The sequence below is a fragment of the Phaethon aethereus genome (genome assembly GCF_964289735.1).
Source record: "Phaethon aethereus genome assembly, chromosome: 1".
Classification (NCBI taxonomy): domain Eukaryota; kingdom Metazoa; phylum Chordata; class Aves; order Phaethontiformes; family Phaethontidae; genus Phaethon; species Phaethon aethereus.
The window spans coordinates 213,847,311-213,864,561 of NC_138575.1; the positions used below are offsets into that span (position 1 = coordinate 213,847,311).

At 39.1% G+C, this 17,251-nt stretch overlaps 1 protein-coding gene across 3 annotated transcripts in view; it reads left to right on the forward strand.

The window, feature by feature from the left end:
* GRM5 (glutamate metabotropic receptor 5) overlaps window positions 1-4,132 on the forward strand; it is a gene marked incomplete at both ends in the record, with an annotated part of 282,842 nt that extends 278,710 nt beyond the window's left edge. For all 3 annotated transcript variants that reach the window (XM_081997027.1, XM_081997025.1, XM_081997026.1), the window contains one exon: window positions 3,310-4,132. In XM_081997027.1, the coding sequence (XP_081853153.1) occupies window positions 3,310-4,132 (823 nt within the window). The remainder of the gene's footprint in view (window positions 1-3,309) is intronic.
* Window positions 4,133-17,251: the final 13,119 nt, after the last annotated feature.

Below are 17,251 nucleotides of genomic sequence, written 5' to 3' on the forward strand. Positions count from 1 at the left end.
TCCAGTAGTAGACATCATAGTCTATGTGTCTGATCCATCTTTATTTCTCTATTTTTAAACTGTGTGCATTGCAGTGGTTTCCAGTTAACTTGACAGAGTAGCAACATGCAGTTAGAGCAGAATTGTAAAGTACTATCACTGGAATTTACCCATAACCCAGCTTCATACCGATATATGAAAACAAGTGGTGCTCCTTTCACAGAGGTGACAAATGATTGCACAGCCCAGTCCAGTGCTGACTCTGTAGTAAGTAGGTGCAGCATGATAAAGTGGATGATACATTTTTGAGGTAACAATTACAATTACGGCTGGGCAAACTACTAGGATTTTAACTGTAGGGTTCATTCCTTACTGATAGATTGCTGCTTGCTTCCTATTCAGTTTTTTATATCAAAGAATTTGCAATGAATAGTAGTCTTTCAGACTTTTGCACAAAACTTACATCAAACAGACGCTGGGTGTCCTTTAGAGCCCTGTGTCTCCATGAGAGCCACACATACAGCTTGACTACTCTTGGGCACAGTGCAAAGGCAGTAAACAAGTGCATCAGCCAAGACTGACCCAAAACCAAACTGGAATTCAGGGGGGCTGGTAACAGCTGCTCCATTGAAGATTTGTCAGCTGCCCTTCCCCAGGGCTGGTCAAATCCCCAGATTTCATCCTTTTCCTTTCCCCAGGCTCCTCACAGCCTCTTTGATAATTGTCTCCTGAATGGTGACCGGGGAGGGAGTGACATGTTTCCATCACAACCTCTTACAATCTGACCTGCAGTCAATTGAAAATGTCTATATGCATTTAGTCCTCATGTACACACTTAAAGCTGTAGGGTTTAAACATCTGCAGTAAGCCAGCGCTTGAAGTCAGAAGGGGTTCTAGAATATACCTCTTTCTTTGGGCAAACATTTCTATTTGCATTGGTTAATCCTTCATGTTAATGGAATTTATTTCACCTCTGCGGTAGGCAAGTCTGTCACAGATCCCTCCAAGCTCTGAACTCAGCAGGAATTGAGACCCCCTCTCACCCAGGGGAGGACACTCAGGACTGGAACTAGGCCCTCTCTTTCTTCCAGGTCATATTTACAAGTGCTGGGTCATCCAGCCTCCTGGTCCAGCTCGACCTCAGCAGGGGCTGGGAGGAGGCCTCATGGTCATCATACCAGAACTAGAGGCAAGATCTTATCTGCCAAAGGATCCAAATCCTGCTCCTGCTGCTGGCACCAAGCTCCTACTGAGCTCAGGACCCAGCATGACCAAGGAGCCAGGGTTTTCAAACAGCTCTCAACACCCACTGAGTACATGTTCCAGTGAGAGGAGCATGTAATCCTCAAAGGCAACCATTTTCCTCTGAGGACATTACAGACATTAATGCCAGCTCCTGTTCAGCTCAGAATCGCATCCACAGAGATGCAAAGAGTCAAAGTGATCAGTGCTACAGGTTAGTTTTTGCTTTTCCTGCTTGCTCTGATTGTGTTACAGCAAAAAGAAAGGATTATCTGAACAACAAGTTACAAGCCACCAGCTGTTCTGCCTGGCATTTTGGGGGTATGTGCATAACAGTTAACTTCCAAGATCCAGATCACACCTTGGTGGTCACTGCAGCAAAGGAGTGAGCCCTTACATACTCATACAGATCACCTCCCAGTCTAGCCTCTCTTAAAATACCCACTGGTTTATGTTGTGTTTGTCTACCTGATTCTGTCATGTGGCTTTTGAAGGGGAAAGCTGTTGGCATATGTTGTGTTACATGATCCATCGTAATTCCACGTAATGTAATTGTGGATGTGAACCCACAAGAAGGTTTTGTTTACACTCAGCACCCAACTTTTTTTTTAGATGACTGGAAGAGCTATTAAACTCATAGTGCATGGCAAGCCTCCACATGCAGGCTGGTATAAAGTCATCTGTGTTTAGTAAACTACATGTCTTGCAAACTGTTACACTGCAGGCTAACATGTGTGAGTACGTCTATTTCAGGCTTAAAAAGCAAACAAACAACAAATCTGTGATACTCTGCCAGGGTCTCCAATATGGTTGTCTTTCCAAAAAACCTAAAAGTCTGTAGCAAATGTTTTGGAAACCAAAATGAATTTTTGCATTTTATATATAACTCATGCTTATGTGTATGTGGAGACTATGTTTTTCCTGTTGACATTTCAAAGTCATTGTCTGTTTCAGCTAAGCAATGTTTCTAATGGTCTTTCTTAATCCCAAGAACTATAGGTTAATGTATGTATAAACACCAGCTCATCAGCCAAAGAAAGGTGTAAAAGGAAAGGATTGGTTTCATACCATGAGTTTATAAGTGCTGCCGCTGGCTTTCCTTAGGTAGCAAGAGGAGAAAAATACGCAAATTTGAGAAAGAGCAGGGTATGATGGGGTCTGAAGAAAAACTACCCAAAGAGGACCCATTTTGCAGAAGAGTGGAACAATATGTTTATTGCTGTCTCCAAACTCAGCTCACCATGAGGAGCTGCTTGTATAGCTTGTCCGTTATTTCTTTCCTACTAGGAATACAGTTTTATTCTCTGAGCTGACCTGCAGTTAAAAATAAATAAGCGCTTTAAGCTAGTAATGGCTAATTTACCAAGTACCTTGATGAAGAAGAAGTCACCCAGTAGAAGCGTTTCTCCACCCACAACCAGAATAGCCCCTTTCTGAGTATTGCTCCAAGTACTGGTATATAAAGAGATATTTTCCCCAGCCATAATGGATTATACTTCTGCATCTCCCAGTCTACACCGCCTGCCCCATACCAGGAATCCATGGGTATCACCCTACACCAAACTCCTTACCACTGAATGCTCCCAGACCAGCCTACATAGCTGCCTCCTGCAACCAGTCCAGGTCTCTCATCTGTTCCCTTCAATCTTTTACCTCTTCCTCATTCCTCCATGCATCCCTCAGTCCCACAGTCCCCTTTCCTGATACCAATCCAACAGAAGGGAAGCCATCAAGCTGCTCCCTCCTCCAAGATGTACACTGCCTATGCCCCAAGGGCAGCAACAGAGGGGTCAGCAGTGGCCATGAACTAGCACAGAGTAGGTCACAGCTGGTTGCACAAACGGCCTGTGAAATGAGCTGGCACACTCTTTGTTTTCCTAGAATATATAGGTAGAAATGATAGATAAAAATGATACATCACAATAGATAGAAATAGATGTAGATATAGATGATATCGATATAGATGAAATAACAGTCAGCTTTATGATGAATATAAGCTCTGGGACGCCACATACCCATGGTATAGATACGGTAATTACATTTTTAACTTTGATGCAAGTTACCATCTTATCCCATTTCTGTTTACAGCTCTAATGGGAAATCAGTTTCCTGGGCCCAGAACGAGAAAAGCAGCAGAGGAGCACACCTTTGGCAGCGGTTGTCAATCCACATCAACAAAAAAGAGAACCCTAATCAAACTGCAGTGATCAAGCCTTTTTCTAAAAGCACAGATAGTAGCCGACATAGTAGCAGCGCTACTTTTCCTGAGGCCAGTGCCAAAACGCTTTACGATGTTTCGGAAGCAGAAGAGCAATACCCAGCTCAGTACCGACCGCAGACTCCCTCGCCTATCAGCACCCTGAGCCACAGAACTGCCTCTGTCAGCCGAACAGAAGACGATGCCCCTACCTTCCAGTCAGAGCCGCCTCAGCGAAGTAGCTCGTCTCAAGGCTCCCTCATGGAGCAGATCAGTAGTGTGGTTACTCGCTTTACAGCCAATATCAGCGAGCTGAACTCTATGATGCTTTCAACAGCCACCCCAGGGACAATGGTGGCCACTCCTCTCTGCTCTTCATACCTGATTCCACGGGAAATCCAGCTCCCTACGACAATGACCACATTTGCAGAGATCCAACCGCTTCCTGCCATTGAAGTCAATGGCGCTTCTCAGTCAGCTAGGAAACCTTCAAATGGCAGCATCAAAGAAGGTACTTCAGAGACCCCGTCAGCCAAGCAAGACCTTGAGGAGTTGGTAGCTTTAACTCCTCCTTCTCCTTTCAGAGACTCCATCGATTCTGGAAGTGCATCTCCCAGCTCTCCGGTTTCCGAATCAGCTCTCTGTATCCCATCCTCCCCGAAGTATGACACGCTCCTCATCAGAGATTATACTCAAAGTTCTTCTTCGCTGTGAATGTAGTTCAAGTCAACGTTGGATCTCAATGACTACAAGCAAGTAGTGAGGGGACAGCCAGGCCTTCAAGATCTCCAGTGTTTACGCAGATAGAGTGAGAGGCGTTGGGTCATCTTGTGAGAAACAGAGAGGAAGAAGAGGAATTACTTGAGAAGTGGAAACATCAGATTAATTATGCTGTTTTAAAGACAAAATTACTCTTGGCAGATTATCGTGGCCTTAAGAAAACATGGGCTTTTCAGAAACACTGAATCTATTTTTGAGGGCTTATAAGGAGTCTGTTAAATCAGTTACATACCAAGTGCTTTGCTTTAGTATTACAATGAACCGAACAATATATAGGGGGGGGAAACTAGATTGTAAACAACTGTACAATGGTTTGTTTGTTTACTCTGATTCCTTACCCAGAAGTGAACCTTGATCTTTTATCAAGAATAGAAGACCAAACAGTGAATGTACATTTTCTAATAGACTCAAATCTGGGACCAACCTGTCAAGCTTTCTTTCTTTTTTTTCTATGAAGATCTCAAAAAGCAGTAATATATGTTCAATAACTACCAAACTTTTTGCTGAGGCATATTGTGTCTGTGATACGTTACACGTGGATAACACTAAGCTGAGGCTTTGCAGTGAGTGACTGCAATATGGAGGGCTTTACAAGTGACTTCTCAATCAACACATTTGTTTATGAAATTATCTTCTATCAGTATCAAAAATTCAATTTGTTAACATTGGATTCACCTTCACAGCAACAAAACCCAAGGAAGATTTCCTGACTATTTCACCATGTTGCCAACTAATAATGAAGTAGCAAAAAATATTTTCTGGAGTACTGTTTTGTAATTCCCTTATCAGGGCAAGTTCTTGAGGTGAATATTCTCTTTCTAGCAGCACTACCAAGCTATATTATAGCTGTACTCCCTACTGAAATTAACACATTTTTATGGATGTTCTTATGCTAACATTAGCAGTTAAAAATACTTATTCAGGCTCCCATAGTCTTTGCTTGTAAGGAACAGGTAAACACCATAAGGATTTTCTCCATACCTTGAATGACAGAATTCTAGACCAACCTGGATTATGATGAATGCTAACTGTCAGTGGAAAGGTGGTCATAATCATAATTCATATACAGGGGGAAAAAAAACCCTGTGTCAAAATCTGCTTAGAGGTGATTTAGCTACTCTTTAATAAGCAACAATTTTAACTTTATTTAGCTGCAGATGCCTTGCAGCTATGAACTGTGACAAAAAAAGAAAAAATACTTTCAAAGCAATACAGAGTAAAGGTTAATACAGAGAAGACCTAATGAGATATGAACCAACAGCCTGTCTTTGTTTCTTAGCAAGTCACAGAAGCAGCAAGGGGATTCCTCATATTTTTTTCCTATATCAAGGTAGTACAGTTTAGTGCACTTCATACTGTCATGGCACTTTTTTAATACAGGCAGGGAAGAGTTTTAAAGTTTGAATTAGAAGCTAAATAGTTTTTGATAGGAGTAGTTACATAGAACTTGTAAGTCAGGCCCTAAACGCACACTGTATTGGCTCTCTCCTTCATGACCTAGCTGTCCTCAGGTGCCAAAATTTTATGGGTTTGTTTTATTTTATTTAAGGATAATATGAAGTGGTGAGTGATGTAATTCAATTCAAAGTTGAGTTGATGTAGCCTTATATAGAAGACAGCCTCATAGAAGGGAGCCTTGAATTAAGGTTGCTATGTTTCTTTTTCAAAACCTTTACATCTTATCTCTTCAAAGATAACAAATATTTTGCAATCTAAATTCATACCCCCTTTCTCTCCCCTTGTCCAAAATAATAAATACTTAAACAAACAAACAAACAAAAAAAGATGAAAGCACATTCATATACTTTAGCAAAGATCATTTTCTATTCCTTTGGGAAGCTAGTTTCACCATTATGTGCTGCACCCCAATTTGCTGCTCAACAACATTAAAAAAAAAGTAATACATGACTGAATCCAGGCTAACACCTCACAGAGATACTCTAGTGACTCTGTGCATCCTGCACAAGGCAGTGTTATCCAACAGCAGTCTGTGGGCACGCTTATTTTGCCAGGTACAGTTGCTTACTAGCTATGCCTATAGCATGAACCGGCAGGTCACAAAACAGCTCTACTCTAGAAGGCAGATAGATACACCAAGTAGGTGTAGATACACCACTGTAGGTCCTTGTTGCTCGTATGTAGTTCTTACCTCCTCACACGACTGATTAGCACAGACTCAGTTCTGTGCAGCTGTGTGGTTTCCAGACCAGGGCTTCGTTTTGCGTTCCTGGTTCACAGTATTACCATGTCTCATCATTTCTTACCTGCCCATGTCTTTAGGAGAAGGCATCTTCTTTCACAGGTTACAAGCCACATTTAAGGGAAGGGCATATCCAATCATTTTGTGACACAAACATTCTCATTTAGGAGTCTAGACCACTTAAAAGTTGATTATGGAAGACTTACATGATACGTATCAGTGCAATATTGTTTGGATATATACAGAGCATACAGAGATAGTTAATGTGAATTTCAAAGGGATTCTATTACTAACTGTTCTCTTGTACTTTAAGCTGTTGACCAATGTCCTTACTAGAATATTCTCCATCTTGATCTTTTCCTAGCCTTTTAGGTTCCCATTTCCATAGTCTTTTCCTGTGTTAGTGGAGACCTAATATTAATGTATTCCTGCTAAAATCTGTGGGTTTCACCACACTATGAAATAATCAATAGTGGAAATAAGGGTTATACAGACATACATAAAAAATATTTTCTCAAAAATAAAATTAGTAAAAAGGAGTGAGAAATAGAAACTGTCAAACCGTGACTCAGCATAAATATACCCCTTCTCCTCCCAAATTTCAATTCTGCACTATCATACCCATAGCTATTGCTCAGAGTTTCTTGACAACTTTCATATATATTGCTAAGATTATATATATGTGGGTGGGGTGTGTGTGCGCGCGTGCATGCACACACATAAAACCCTCAATCTAACACCTGAACAAATGTTTTAGGAGGCTAAAACCCGAATGTTACACAAGCCAACTTTTAAACACTTTTGCTCACTCTCACTTTGGGAGAACTCATGCATCTTTTGTATATCCATTAGTCGCAACAGAAATTTTAATTGCACAAGGAACCAAGGATGGACCCTGCTGAGGTTATATCTCCCTGTTGTCGGTCTATCTTTAATGGAAAATAGGTCAGCCTTAGTGCCATTTAAAGAAGGCAGAATGCATTTTAATTGTACAGGCTGGAATGCACCAATGTCACCTTGTATTATATGTTTGGATTTCATCAAAGGTGAGAAATATTTCTTGGGGAAGGAGATAACAATTATGTAATGACTGTAGTAGTAATTCAAAGGAGCCCAGTGAGAGATTTGCAAGACTGGAAAGTACTTTGCTAGTGGGTTTGACACAAGAAAAAAGAAAATTATGAATGACAGACATTATGATTAGATTATGCTGTTTGTATGCTAGTCTCTGTTTAGGACATTAAGATATAAAGGCAGGGTTTTTCAGCCATAAAACAAAGGTTACCATCGCGAACACTTTCCAGTCTAACTAAAGAATGTGCAAGTACCAACTGAATGGCTTCAAATTGCCTTCCAATTTAGTGCTGCTGCCAGAAAAGGAATTAAAGGAGTTGGAACTATTGTCATTCTTGACCACAGGGACCTCGGAAAATCACTTGTTTCTTTTGTGCTTGAGGTCAACCCTGAAGAGTGAAGGTGTAACCACCTCTGGAATCTGTGCTGTTGAAATAAAGTGAACCACTCTGGCAGGCCAGTTGGGAAAAGAGTTAGCAATACTGAAGAAGAACTGTACCTTTTAATTGGCTCTGAAGAATAATTGCATGACTTTGGAGATGTGCTTCCTTGCACTTCTTCTATCTGAACATTTGGTGCCTAGACTCATACAGATACTTTAGATCAGAGATTTTTAGACCACGGTCCACAAAGTACTTGCTGATGTTTCATGGGAGCCTGGTTGATCACAAGGTGCTGGCTTCTTCCATTGATTTCCAACTGAAAAGAAGTGAATTAAAGTTTAATTAAAGTTAATTTTTTTTAATTAAAAGTTAAATGCTAATTAAAATTTAATTGTAAAAAGTTTCAAAAGCAAAAAAAAAAGTTAGCTTGCTTGGATGTTTATTCAGTTGCTGTGTTTGCAAAAGGAAATCTTTGTGATCAAAATTGGAAGAATAATATCTCCAAAGAGTGTAAATGGGAAAGCCAATCCATGATTTGTACTCTGGATGATAGTGGAGTTCACCTGGGGATGTTTTCTTTAGAGAGACCAAGACCAGACCGCAAGACAGCATAGATGTGGCTGTAAATTCTGTAGAGGAATGTGTGCCACTTTGCTATTCTGCTTAATACATCATTTATGAAGTGAGAGATAAAAACATGACAGCAATAGACAGCATACAAAAAATGTCGGGTCCTTAGGGAAATCAGAAGACTATGCTCAGGATTAATAATGTGACCATTAATTTTTTATTGTATTGGAGACCAGTGTCAGGGCTGACCCAAAAAAGGACTTTGGTGCCTAAAGTTAGGATTTCAGCAGAATTTAATACCTATATCTAAAACTCAATTTTAAAATCACTGTTCAACTGCCACCTTACTCAGGCATCTAGCATTGTATGTCTGCATATGCTCAGAACTACCCTGATCTTGACACATCTAAGTATCTTTGCAGCTAACTCATGCTAAAACCCATCAGCGATCCAGAAAACAGCGGTTCTTAGGTTAAACCCCTGCATACCCCATGAGCGAGTACACAGAGCGCACAGCTCATAGGCCAACAGGATCACACTCCTTACAAAATGGAGTAAAAATCATCCTTCTTTTAAGGCTGTGGGTCTGGTTATGCTGCTGGTTTTGTAATAGGTTTTATTTTTATTTTTTTTTTTTTAATATATATATATGTATATATATGTTTTTGAGGTTAGAGCAATCAGGCAGAAGGTGAGAACCTAAATTCGGACCTAACCATTACCACAGGAGATTGAAATCTTCCTTCTGGCTGGAAAGTGCTCTTAACCACTCTGTGTTGGGGCACCCTCCATTCATCTCACGAAGGTAGCTTCACTAGATAGAAACAAATCCAAGAGTCCTAGAGTAGAAAAGGAACAGCTACTGTGCACCCTGAAATACACTTGATATAATTAGGGATGGTATGTGACCATTTGATATAAAATACTTTTAAAATCTCAGGAGCAGGAACCAGGTGAGTATTTTAACTACAAAGAAGACAACATTTTTTTCTGTGCTATGTATTGGCTCAGAAAAACCTTAAATACTTCCCTGAAAAGTGCTTTAGTGACAGGAAGGGACAACGTGCCCTTCCTTACCTCTGTGTCTGCAACCATCTTGTCTTCCATCTGGAGTTCTCAGACCCCTCTGTGGAAAGGGAGAGTCTGAGTCTTCTTGGATAGGTGAAGGAATTAAACTTGGGGTTCCCACTTCTCTAAGACTGCAGAAAAAAGGCAGCTGTCTTTTACATCTTTCCTCCACCCATCTTTTACAAAGGCCACCCATTTTTGAAACAAAAATTATAGCCATGTCCAGAAAATGGTCCCAGCTGAAAATTAGTATTTTCTGTGCATTGCATTTCCATACTAGCTCGATTAGAGAAATCTCAGACATCTCTTTCCTTGTTGCATTGCTTTCCTGGGCACCTAACTGTTCTCACAAACTTCACAGTAAGGTTAGACATTTATCAAAGGGTTCTGGCCTCCATGCTAGAGCCAAACAGTATAAAAAAATAGGTATTACACTGCATAACTTTAAGTGCTGAAGTCCTTTACTGGCATTAGTCATTAACCTATTGAGGTCAACAGAATCAGTCTGGATTAATATCCCTGTAAAGAAAATCTAAGTTTGATAGTGGCCAACCAAGCCTAGATCTTGGCTATTTGCTTCAGCAGAGAATGATAATGACAGGATGTTCTCACTTTCTTTTGAATCAAACAGCAGATGTACGTTATTAGGTTCATTCTTGAAGCAACTTGCTAGGCTTGGTGAATAGTACCTTCCCACGATTCTTATTCATCATTTCTACTCTAGCAGGTATCCCAATGGGAAAATTGTGCTTTGACTAAATGTGTTAAGGGATGTGAGAGAACATATCCAAAAATAAGAAACCGGTCACAGTTTTCTGGCAGTTTCATGAATCTCATAAAAGGAAGTCCATACTCTCCATGAACAAGAAAATCATTCATCTGCTACCCATTTTAGTGTGCGCTGCACGTATTAAAGACTTCAGTTGAATTATCTGAATTCACTTTTTTTGCTATGGTTTATTATTATATCCTCTGTTAAAATCTCTGCAATTGCCACTTACAATTTTATACTGTGAAAAGGAAAAAAGAGACAGACCAGTGAAGCATAAAGGTAAGTAAAAAATACATCTAGGTGATGAATTGGTGTATATGGCTGGTTTTATCTCATCTGAGTAATGACAGTACAAACAAACAATAATCATTAAGTCACTCCAATCTGCCAAATGGGAACAAATATACTATGTATATTACATGTACTAATAGGATTATATGGCAGCTGCTGGTGGTATTTGTAATTAGAAATCTATATAGAATATAGATGTTTTAGAGAGACGGTGCCAATTCTAAAAGATTTGTGTGGGCTACAAGTGCTTGTAATTATTTTTTTTTATTTGCTAATAACTTATGAACAACTGGTTTCAAACATTCTGTGAGCGTTTGTTCTTTTTTATGTTGTTGCTGCTTATCTTAAAAAATAGAGAATGTAAAGTTATTATTTTGATGTGAACTGAAAATGATTTTTCATAAAATTTAACATTTTTATGAGCTTTGGTTTTGCTTTCTACCTGTACAAATGTAATTTATTTTAGCATTGAAAAATACATTTGCTTGTTTCTTGATTGTCTACATCATGTTATAGTTGCTGTTTATGTAGTCAGGTACTTTTTGAACAGTATTAAAAAAAATCTGTGATATGACTGAAAACTGGATTTTTTTTTTCTCTAAAATACTTACATTTTCAGTGCATTTTTCTGCAAACCAGGTGTGCCTATACACAAGCTCTTCAATGATAATCTTTCTCTATCTTTCTCTGTTGTTTTAAAGGATTAACTTTACATCCATAAACAGTTACATACCGCTCTAGCATAGTTTGATCCTTCTCTTTTGAAACAAACACAATCTCATTGATGAGGCATATATGTTTTTTCAGATCGAGAGGAAATAGTATAATAATCTAGTCTTGAACAATAGAAAACAAAGCTGTTCAACTAAGAATTCCTATATTAAAGATTTATTTTTATAGCTGCTGCAAGAAACCACATTACTCCTACCACTGCAGTTTCACAGCTAATCTTGGATTGCTAACAGAACACCTGAGAAAATTTTCTATATCCTTTAATCTGGTTTGTAGTGCTCTGCAATTGTCACCGCTAGAAATCAATGCCTTACCTCAAGTCTGGCTACGTTCTGTTTCTAGCCAATAAATTTTGTTTTACTTTCCCTGTTAAATGGAAAAAATAAAAACAAGACAAAACAAAAAAATCATCAAAAACAACTTTCTTATTTAGAAATGCCCTCCATCCCATTCCAAAATCTGGTCTTACTTAGACTGGCATGAATCTGGAATAATTGCACTGCATGCAGTGAAGCAGCAGAATGTGAACTGCAGCCCTCAGATAAAAGACTATTATACACACTATTTTCTAAACACATCTCCAGAGATACTGCTGATTTTTTTTACTTGCTGTTGAATAATTAAGGGAAATAATTTCATAATACAATGGTAGATAAAGTGCTCATCTCCAGCTAAAAATAATGTGAATTCACATCACGTCTTTGAACCATCTAAAAGTCCACATCCCAAAGTAAATTCTTTCAGTGCAGAATTCCATTGCAGTTGTTTCAGCAAAACACACCGCTTTAGTTGAAGACTGTTTTAGCAAAAGAAACAGTGCCATTACATTGCTTTTTGGAGACAAGGATTTTGAAAACAATATACTATAGTCTACTTCATTGCAGAATATTTTTGAAAGCATTCTCTGGAATACTGGATCTGGGTTTTTTTTGTTTGGAAGAAGAATTAATTTATGCCATGTTCCATCACCACTTCTCAGTTGTGTTTTTCTGAGTTTCTATTGTCAGTACAGTATGATGACCTTCAGAAACTAATAAACTAATAAATCCCATCCCAGATGTGATCACAAATTAGTGTTTACCTAAAAGGAGAGGGGTAGCATTCCATTAAATGCCTTCAGAAATATCAGGGCACTTAGTGGTGAGAAAAGCAAAAGTTCAATTTCCTGGAAAGTTTAGAGTCTAATTTCTCTACCTGTCTGGAGTATGATCTTTCTTTCATGTTTGGTCCATAAATGCCATCTGATACCAGAGAAGCCTTACTGCCAGTGCTGTTATGTTCCTACCGAGAAAAAAAACAAACTTAAAAGTCACTGTTTTCAGTGCAGAGGGTTCTTTTGTTTTTAAAGCCCCTCCTCATCATATTCACCCCATTTCAGCTGCCTAGGTCATGGACTCAATGATCTTAAGGGTCTTTTCCAACCTAAATGATTCTATGATTCTATGAAGCAGCAATAGGCAAAAAGTGTCTTTAAGGGAAGCGAGGGGAACATGACGAGTAGATAAGTAAGTTAATGTCTCCCCTAGGCCCTGCTTAGCGGAACTAATATGTGGACTGGGTGCTCCTTTCCTTCTCCCATCCTCCTGCTCGCAGCAGGGATGAACCTTGGAAACTGGGCTGGAATTTTCAGAACCCCAATCTGCCTTTGTGCCTGCTCAGGGGCTGTTTAATAACTTTTTTTCCTGTTGTAGGAGTTTCAGATTAAACTGCAGTGGAGTGCATGAGGCATTTGTCATGGCAGAAGAATTAAGACAAGGTTGCTTTCACATATGTGGAGACCTTCTTTGTGATTTATTTACTTCTTTTTTTTCAAGGAAGTTCAGCTTAAAACCACCATCTGCTTTTATTTGTTCGTCTGCTTGTAAGCCAATTCTTACAATTTAGTCAAATTTTTAACTAATACAAAGAAACCAACATGCTCATTCACTACGATTTTGTAACAGGGATTCAAAACTTCCTTCCACAAAACTTACATTTAACTCATTCACAAAGGTCACTAAATCAAAAGCTTCACTGGTAAGTGTTGCCTGAGCTTTCTGACATATGTTGTGAACTTATATACGTTCACATGTATATGAAAGGAGTGAGACTTCAGAGTTTTGCTTGTTCAGCAAGGTAGCGAGTAGGCTCGAGTGCTTGTCACAAGTTTTTTGTGGTGTGTTATACACACTGCAGGCTGATGATTGGCCCTAAGGAGAGCAATCCCCAGAACCTGGATCTCCTGTACTGAGCGCCCTTTGCCTGGTGCTATGTGGGGTGCTCCAGAGCTTCAATTATGAATGCACTTAAACCTACGTGCAAGCAACAAGGATGTCAGTTGAAGCTCAACTTAAGAATCACTTCATTAAATCACATTTAACTGTGTAGATGCATCACTGATGAATCTTTAGAGGAAGATACAAAGAGGACGAGGGCTCCTAAGAATCTCAGTCTAAGGCTGAGAGGACAAGGTTGGCTTCTGAGGACAAAAACCACTACAGGGTGTTCACAAACTAAGGCGTCAATGGCAAGCTTACAAATAAAATGCCGGCAAGGCAAAACATGAAAAGGACATCTCCTGTATCTACATAGAAAGAATAAAAGTAGCATATGGAATACTGAGATAAATTAACTAAGACAAATAAGGAAAAGGACACCAAAACCAAGAATTCAAGACTACATTAGCAAGTGCTTGCTGAGATATTACTAGAAGAGTAATTAGGAGACTATGCATTCAAGAAGCAACTAAAGAGGCCAACACAACTCTGGAGGCTCACGTGAAGGCAGACAGTCAAAACTGTTAAGTACCACGTTGACATGAAACAGACTGTGGATGGGTGGGAGAGCATCAGTGTGAGATGCCAATATTTCCTTCCAGATTAACTGGTTCCATTTTCTCTTCTGAGTCTTTTTCTTTGTTATTTTCTGACCATAAAGATGCTGAACAGTTACATAATTGCCATAGGAAAATATGGCACCAAGTTAGTGCAGTAAAGTTGAAAACACAAAGGCTTGCCACATTCTTCTTTGGGAAGATAAAGCTGGCAAGCGTCACCCATATGTGAATACCCAATGTCAGAAAGCATTCAGCCAAACAGCAGGCTTCACCGAGCTTCATCTTAAAGCAGTGTAACAGAGTGTCTTGGCTTGTGCCACTTACAGTTTATCCCAGCTGCCTTCCAAATAGCCCTGGGAGGCTTGGAACGATGACTTCATTAGGTTACAAAATACCAGGCTTCTTGGTTGTGCTGCTGCTCCAACAGCAAACAGCATCTGTTCAGGCTGGGGAAAAGCACAACGATAGCCCAGATATAACAAGACACGTATGTCTCCAGTGAATTAAAAACCCCTAACCACAGATGAAAATCCATAGCTGAACACAGTTACAGAGAAGTCACATCTGCTGCAGATACCCAGAGAAATAAAAGGGAGCTCATCAGGCAACAGCAGCTTGAATTCAGTCCAAAAGGTGCACATTTCTTGTACCATGCAGCAAAACTTTCTTTGTCTGTAGCTTTGATAAAACAGACTGAATGCCAAAGGAAAGGAAAGAAAGCTATAGAGGATTGCGTAGAAAAGGCCAACTCTGCTGTGATGGATTACACTAAAACATAGGAATTACCTTTTGCTCTATTATTCCTCAGTTATTGGCTGATGACAGACCATGGGATAGTGAATTTTTAATTCCTTCATTATCCTTTCACTACCCCAAGCAGACAACAAATTCACAACATGATAACTGTCAGGGGACGTTCGATCATCGCATACTGCATTGATCGCAGTTGTCTTCCAAATAAGTTGGGAGATACAAGCAATGAGTCAACACTGGCTGAGGGGGAACATGCAGTCAGCTGAATGAAGTAAAACACCACATATGTTTTACCAAACGAGGTAAAAAAAAAAAAAAAAGCTCAGATTACAGCAATATCAATCCTGAATAATTTCACTGAAATTATTGGTGATGAGCGTGAATGAGACTTATGAGTGTGTACCAGACTGGAGTCTGAGGCTGTGCTCAGAGTGACAGGCAGTGTAATACTTGCTGTATTTGTTTTTTCTTAAAATGTTTCCATAGCACAAGTTTGCCAGAGAATGCGCAGCTTTTGTATATTAGTATTTGTTTTCCCAGCATCTATATTTGATAATTTTCAATAATTTCTTGGCTTTGAATTTTCCCCAAAAAGTTGTCTACAGAAAACAGTGTACCTGAATTCTATTGGAAATCTCCTAGAACCTTTTACTTTTGTTATTTTAATCAATCCTTGGTAATTTTGTATTAGTACTGCCAGTGCTGGCTATTTTTTACTTAAACTAAAACCTAGAAAAACAAATCCTAGTTCTAATTATGCCAATAGGAACTCAACCATAGAATTACTTAACCAGTGGGTCAGTTTGAAGCTTATTGTTAACCCCATTTGTGTTGGAGCTGGTAACAGCCCATGTGCATCAGCAGGGGCACTGTTCTTGGTAAGTAACTCCAAAGGGGGACAATTTTCTGCAGACTGTGTCACAGAAATGCAGCTCCTGACTAGAGCTGGACTTCCTCCTGACTAATACCCTGCTTTATTCTGCACCAATTGCCTTTGATACAAAGCTCATTTTCTGGGAGAGTAAGTTCAGTAGGATAGTCAAAGGCTACATCATGCCAGTCAGTCCCAATGCCAGAAAATGTTTCCATTCATCTCACATTTACTAGGATAGACCAGATATAAAGTCATGTTCTCTGTTTTAGGACTTATTCAAACTTAAAACATTGAAAAAATCAGGGTGGAACACTAAGAGGTCAATACAATTGGATCAAAACTGAAGTGAATGATTACTCTGCGGTCAAAATCTTTCTGAATTTAACAAATTTCAAGTCTCATCTCTTCTTCTTTCTTTAGAGTTCCAAACTCGTTTTCAAACCCAGCCCCAAAGGGATATCAAACCCCAGTTATCAGTCCAACATTTAAATCTCATTCTCCTCAGCAATGACAGAGGTTTCAATGGAGTTATCAGGCAGTGGAAGGGTATTTAGCTGGGTTAAACACACATCATTAATTCCTAATACCCACTGGCTAGGTAATAAACATGTGCTTTTCATATATGTTATACACTTTTTGCACTAGGGTGTTTGGTACACGACTGGTCAAGGCAGCATTTTATGCAGCCGTCAGCAAATAATAAGGGCTGCTCTTTCTCACAGCACTTTGTGTTTTCTGAAGATGCCATTTATGCAAACACTAGAATTGGCTCCTTTTATTTAAGACTTTTTTAACACTAGGCAGCAGTAAAAATATTCTAATAGCTCACCGCCTTTGTTTTCCTGTTTCTCTTTACAGCTTCTTCTGATGCTGTATTTCTGCAGCGTGTCAGCTCACATTGCACAGCACCTGACAGGTGAAGCATGTTACCTACACAAGGAAATAAGACTGGTTTTTTTCCTCCACCCACACATCAAAGCAAAGGTCACAGAATAACTCAAATATAATTACAGTTTGTATGACATGGTTTCATTCTTCAAACATTTCAGTTTGTTAGTTGTCAATTTAGACTCGACAGACAATAAGAGGGTTTCTGATAGTCAAAGCCACTGTGATACTATCTATAATAATTGAGTTTGGCATTTGCAGTAACTAATTGTATCCGTATTGAATCTGAATCATTTTTCATGATAAATATTTCTGTTTGAGAAGCAGAAAAACACAAAAAGTTGATCCCTTATAGCAAAGTGCTACAGACTTCAAATGCAAAATTTAGTTAATTGTTTTAGCATTTTTGTCTTACTAAAAATGTATCTTAGTCATGAAGATAGAAAGGATAATGGGGTTTAGTTAATTTCTTTGATTGATGTCTTCATTAGAGTCAGTTGGCCATGGTCACCCAAATAGATGCATGTTGATGACCTAATGCAATTGTATGGTACTATGTGCTCTTTCAAATATTCTTCACTGAAATTTAAGGTATAGATTTTTTGCCTCACTTTTACACAAGCTTAAAGCAGA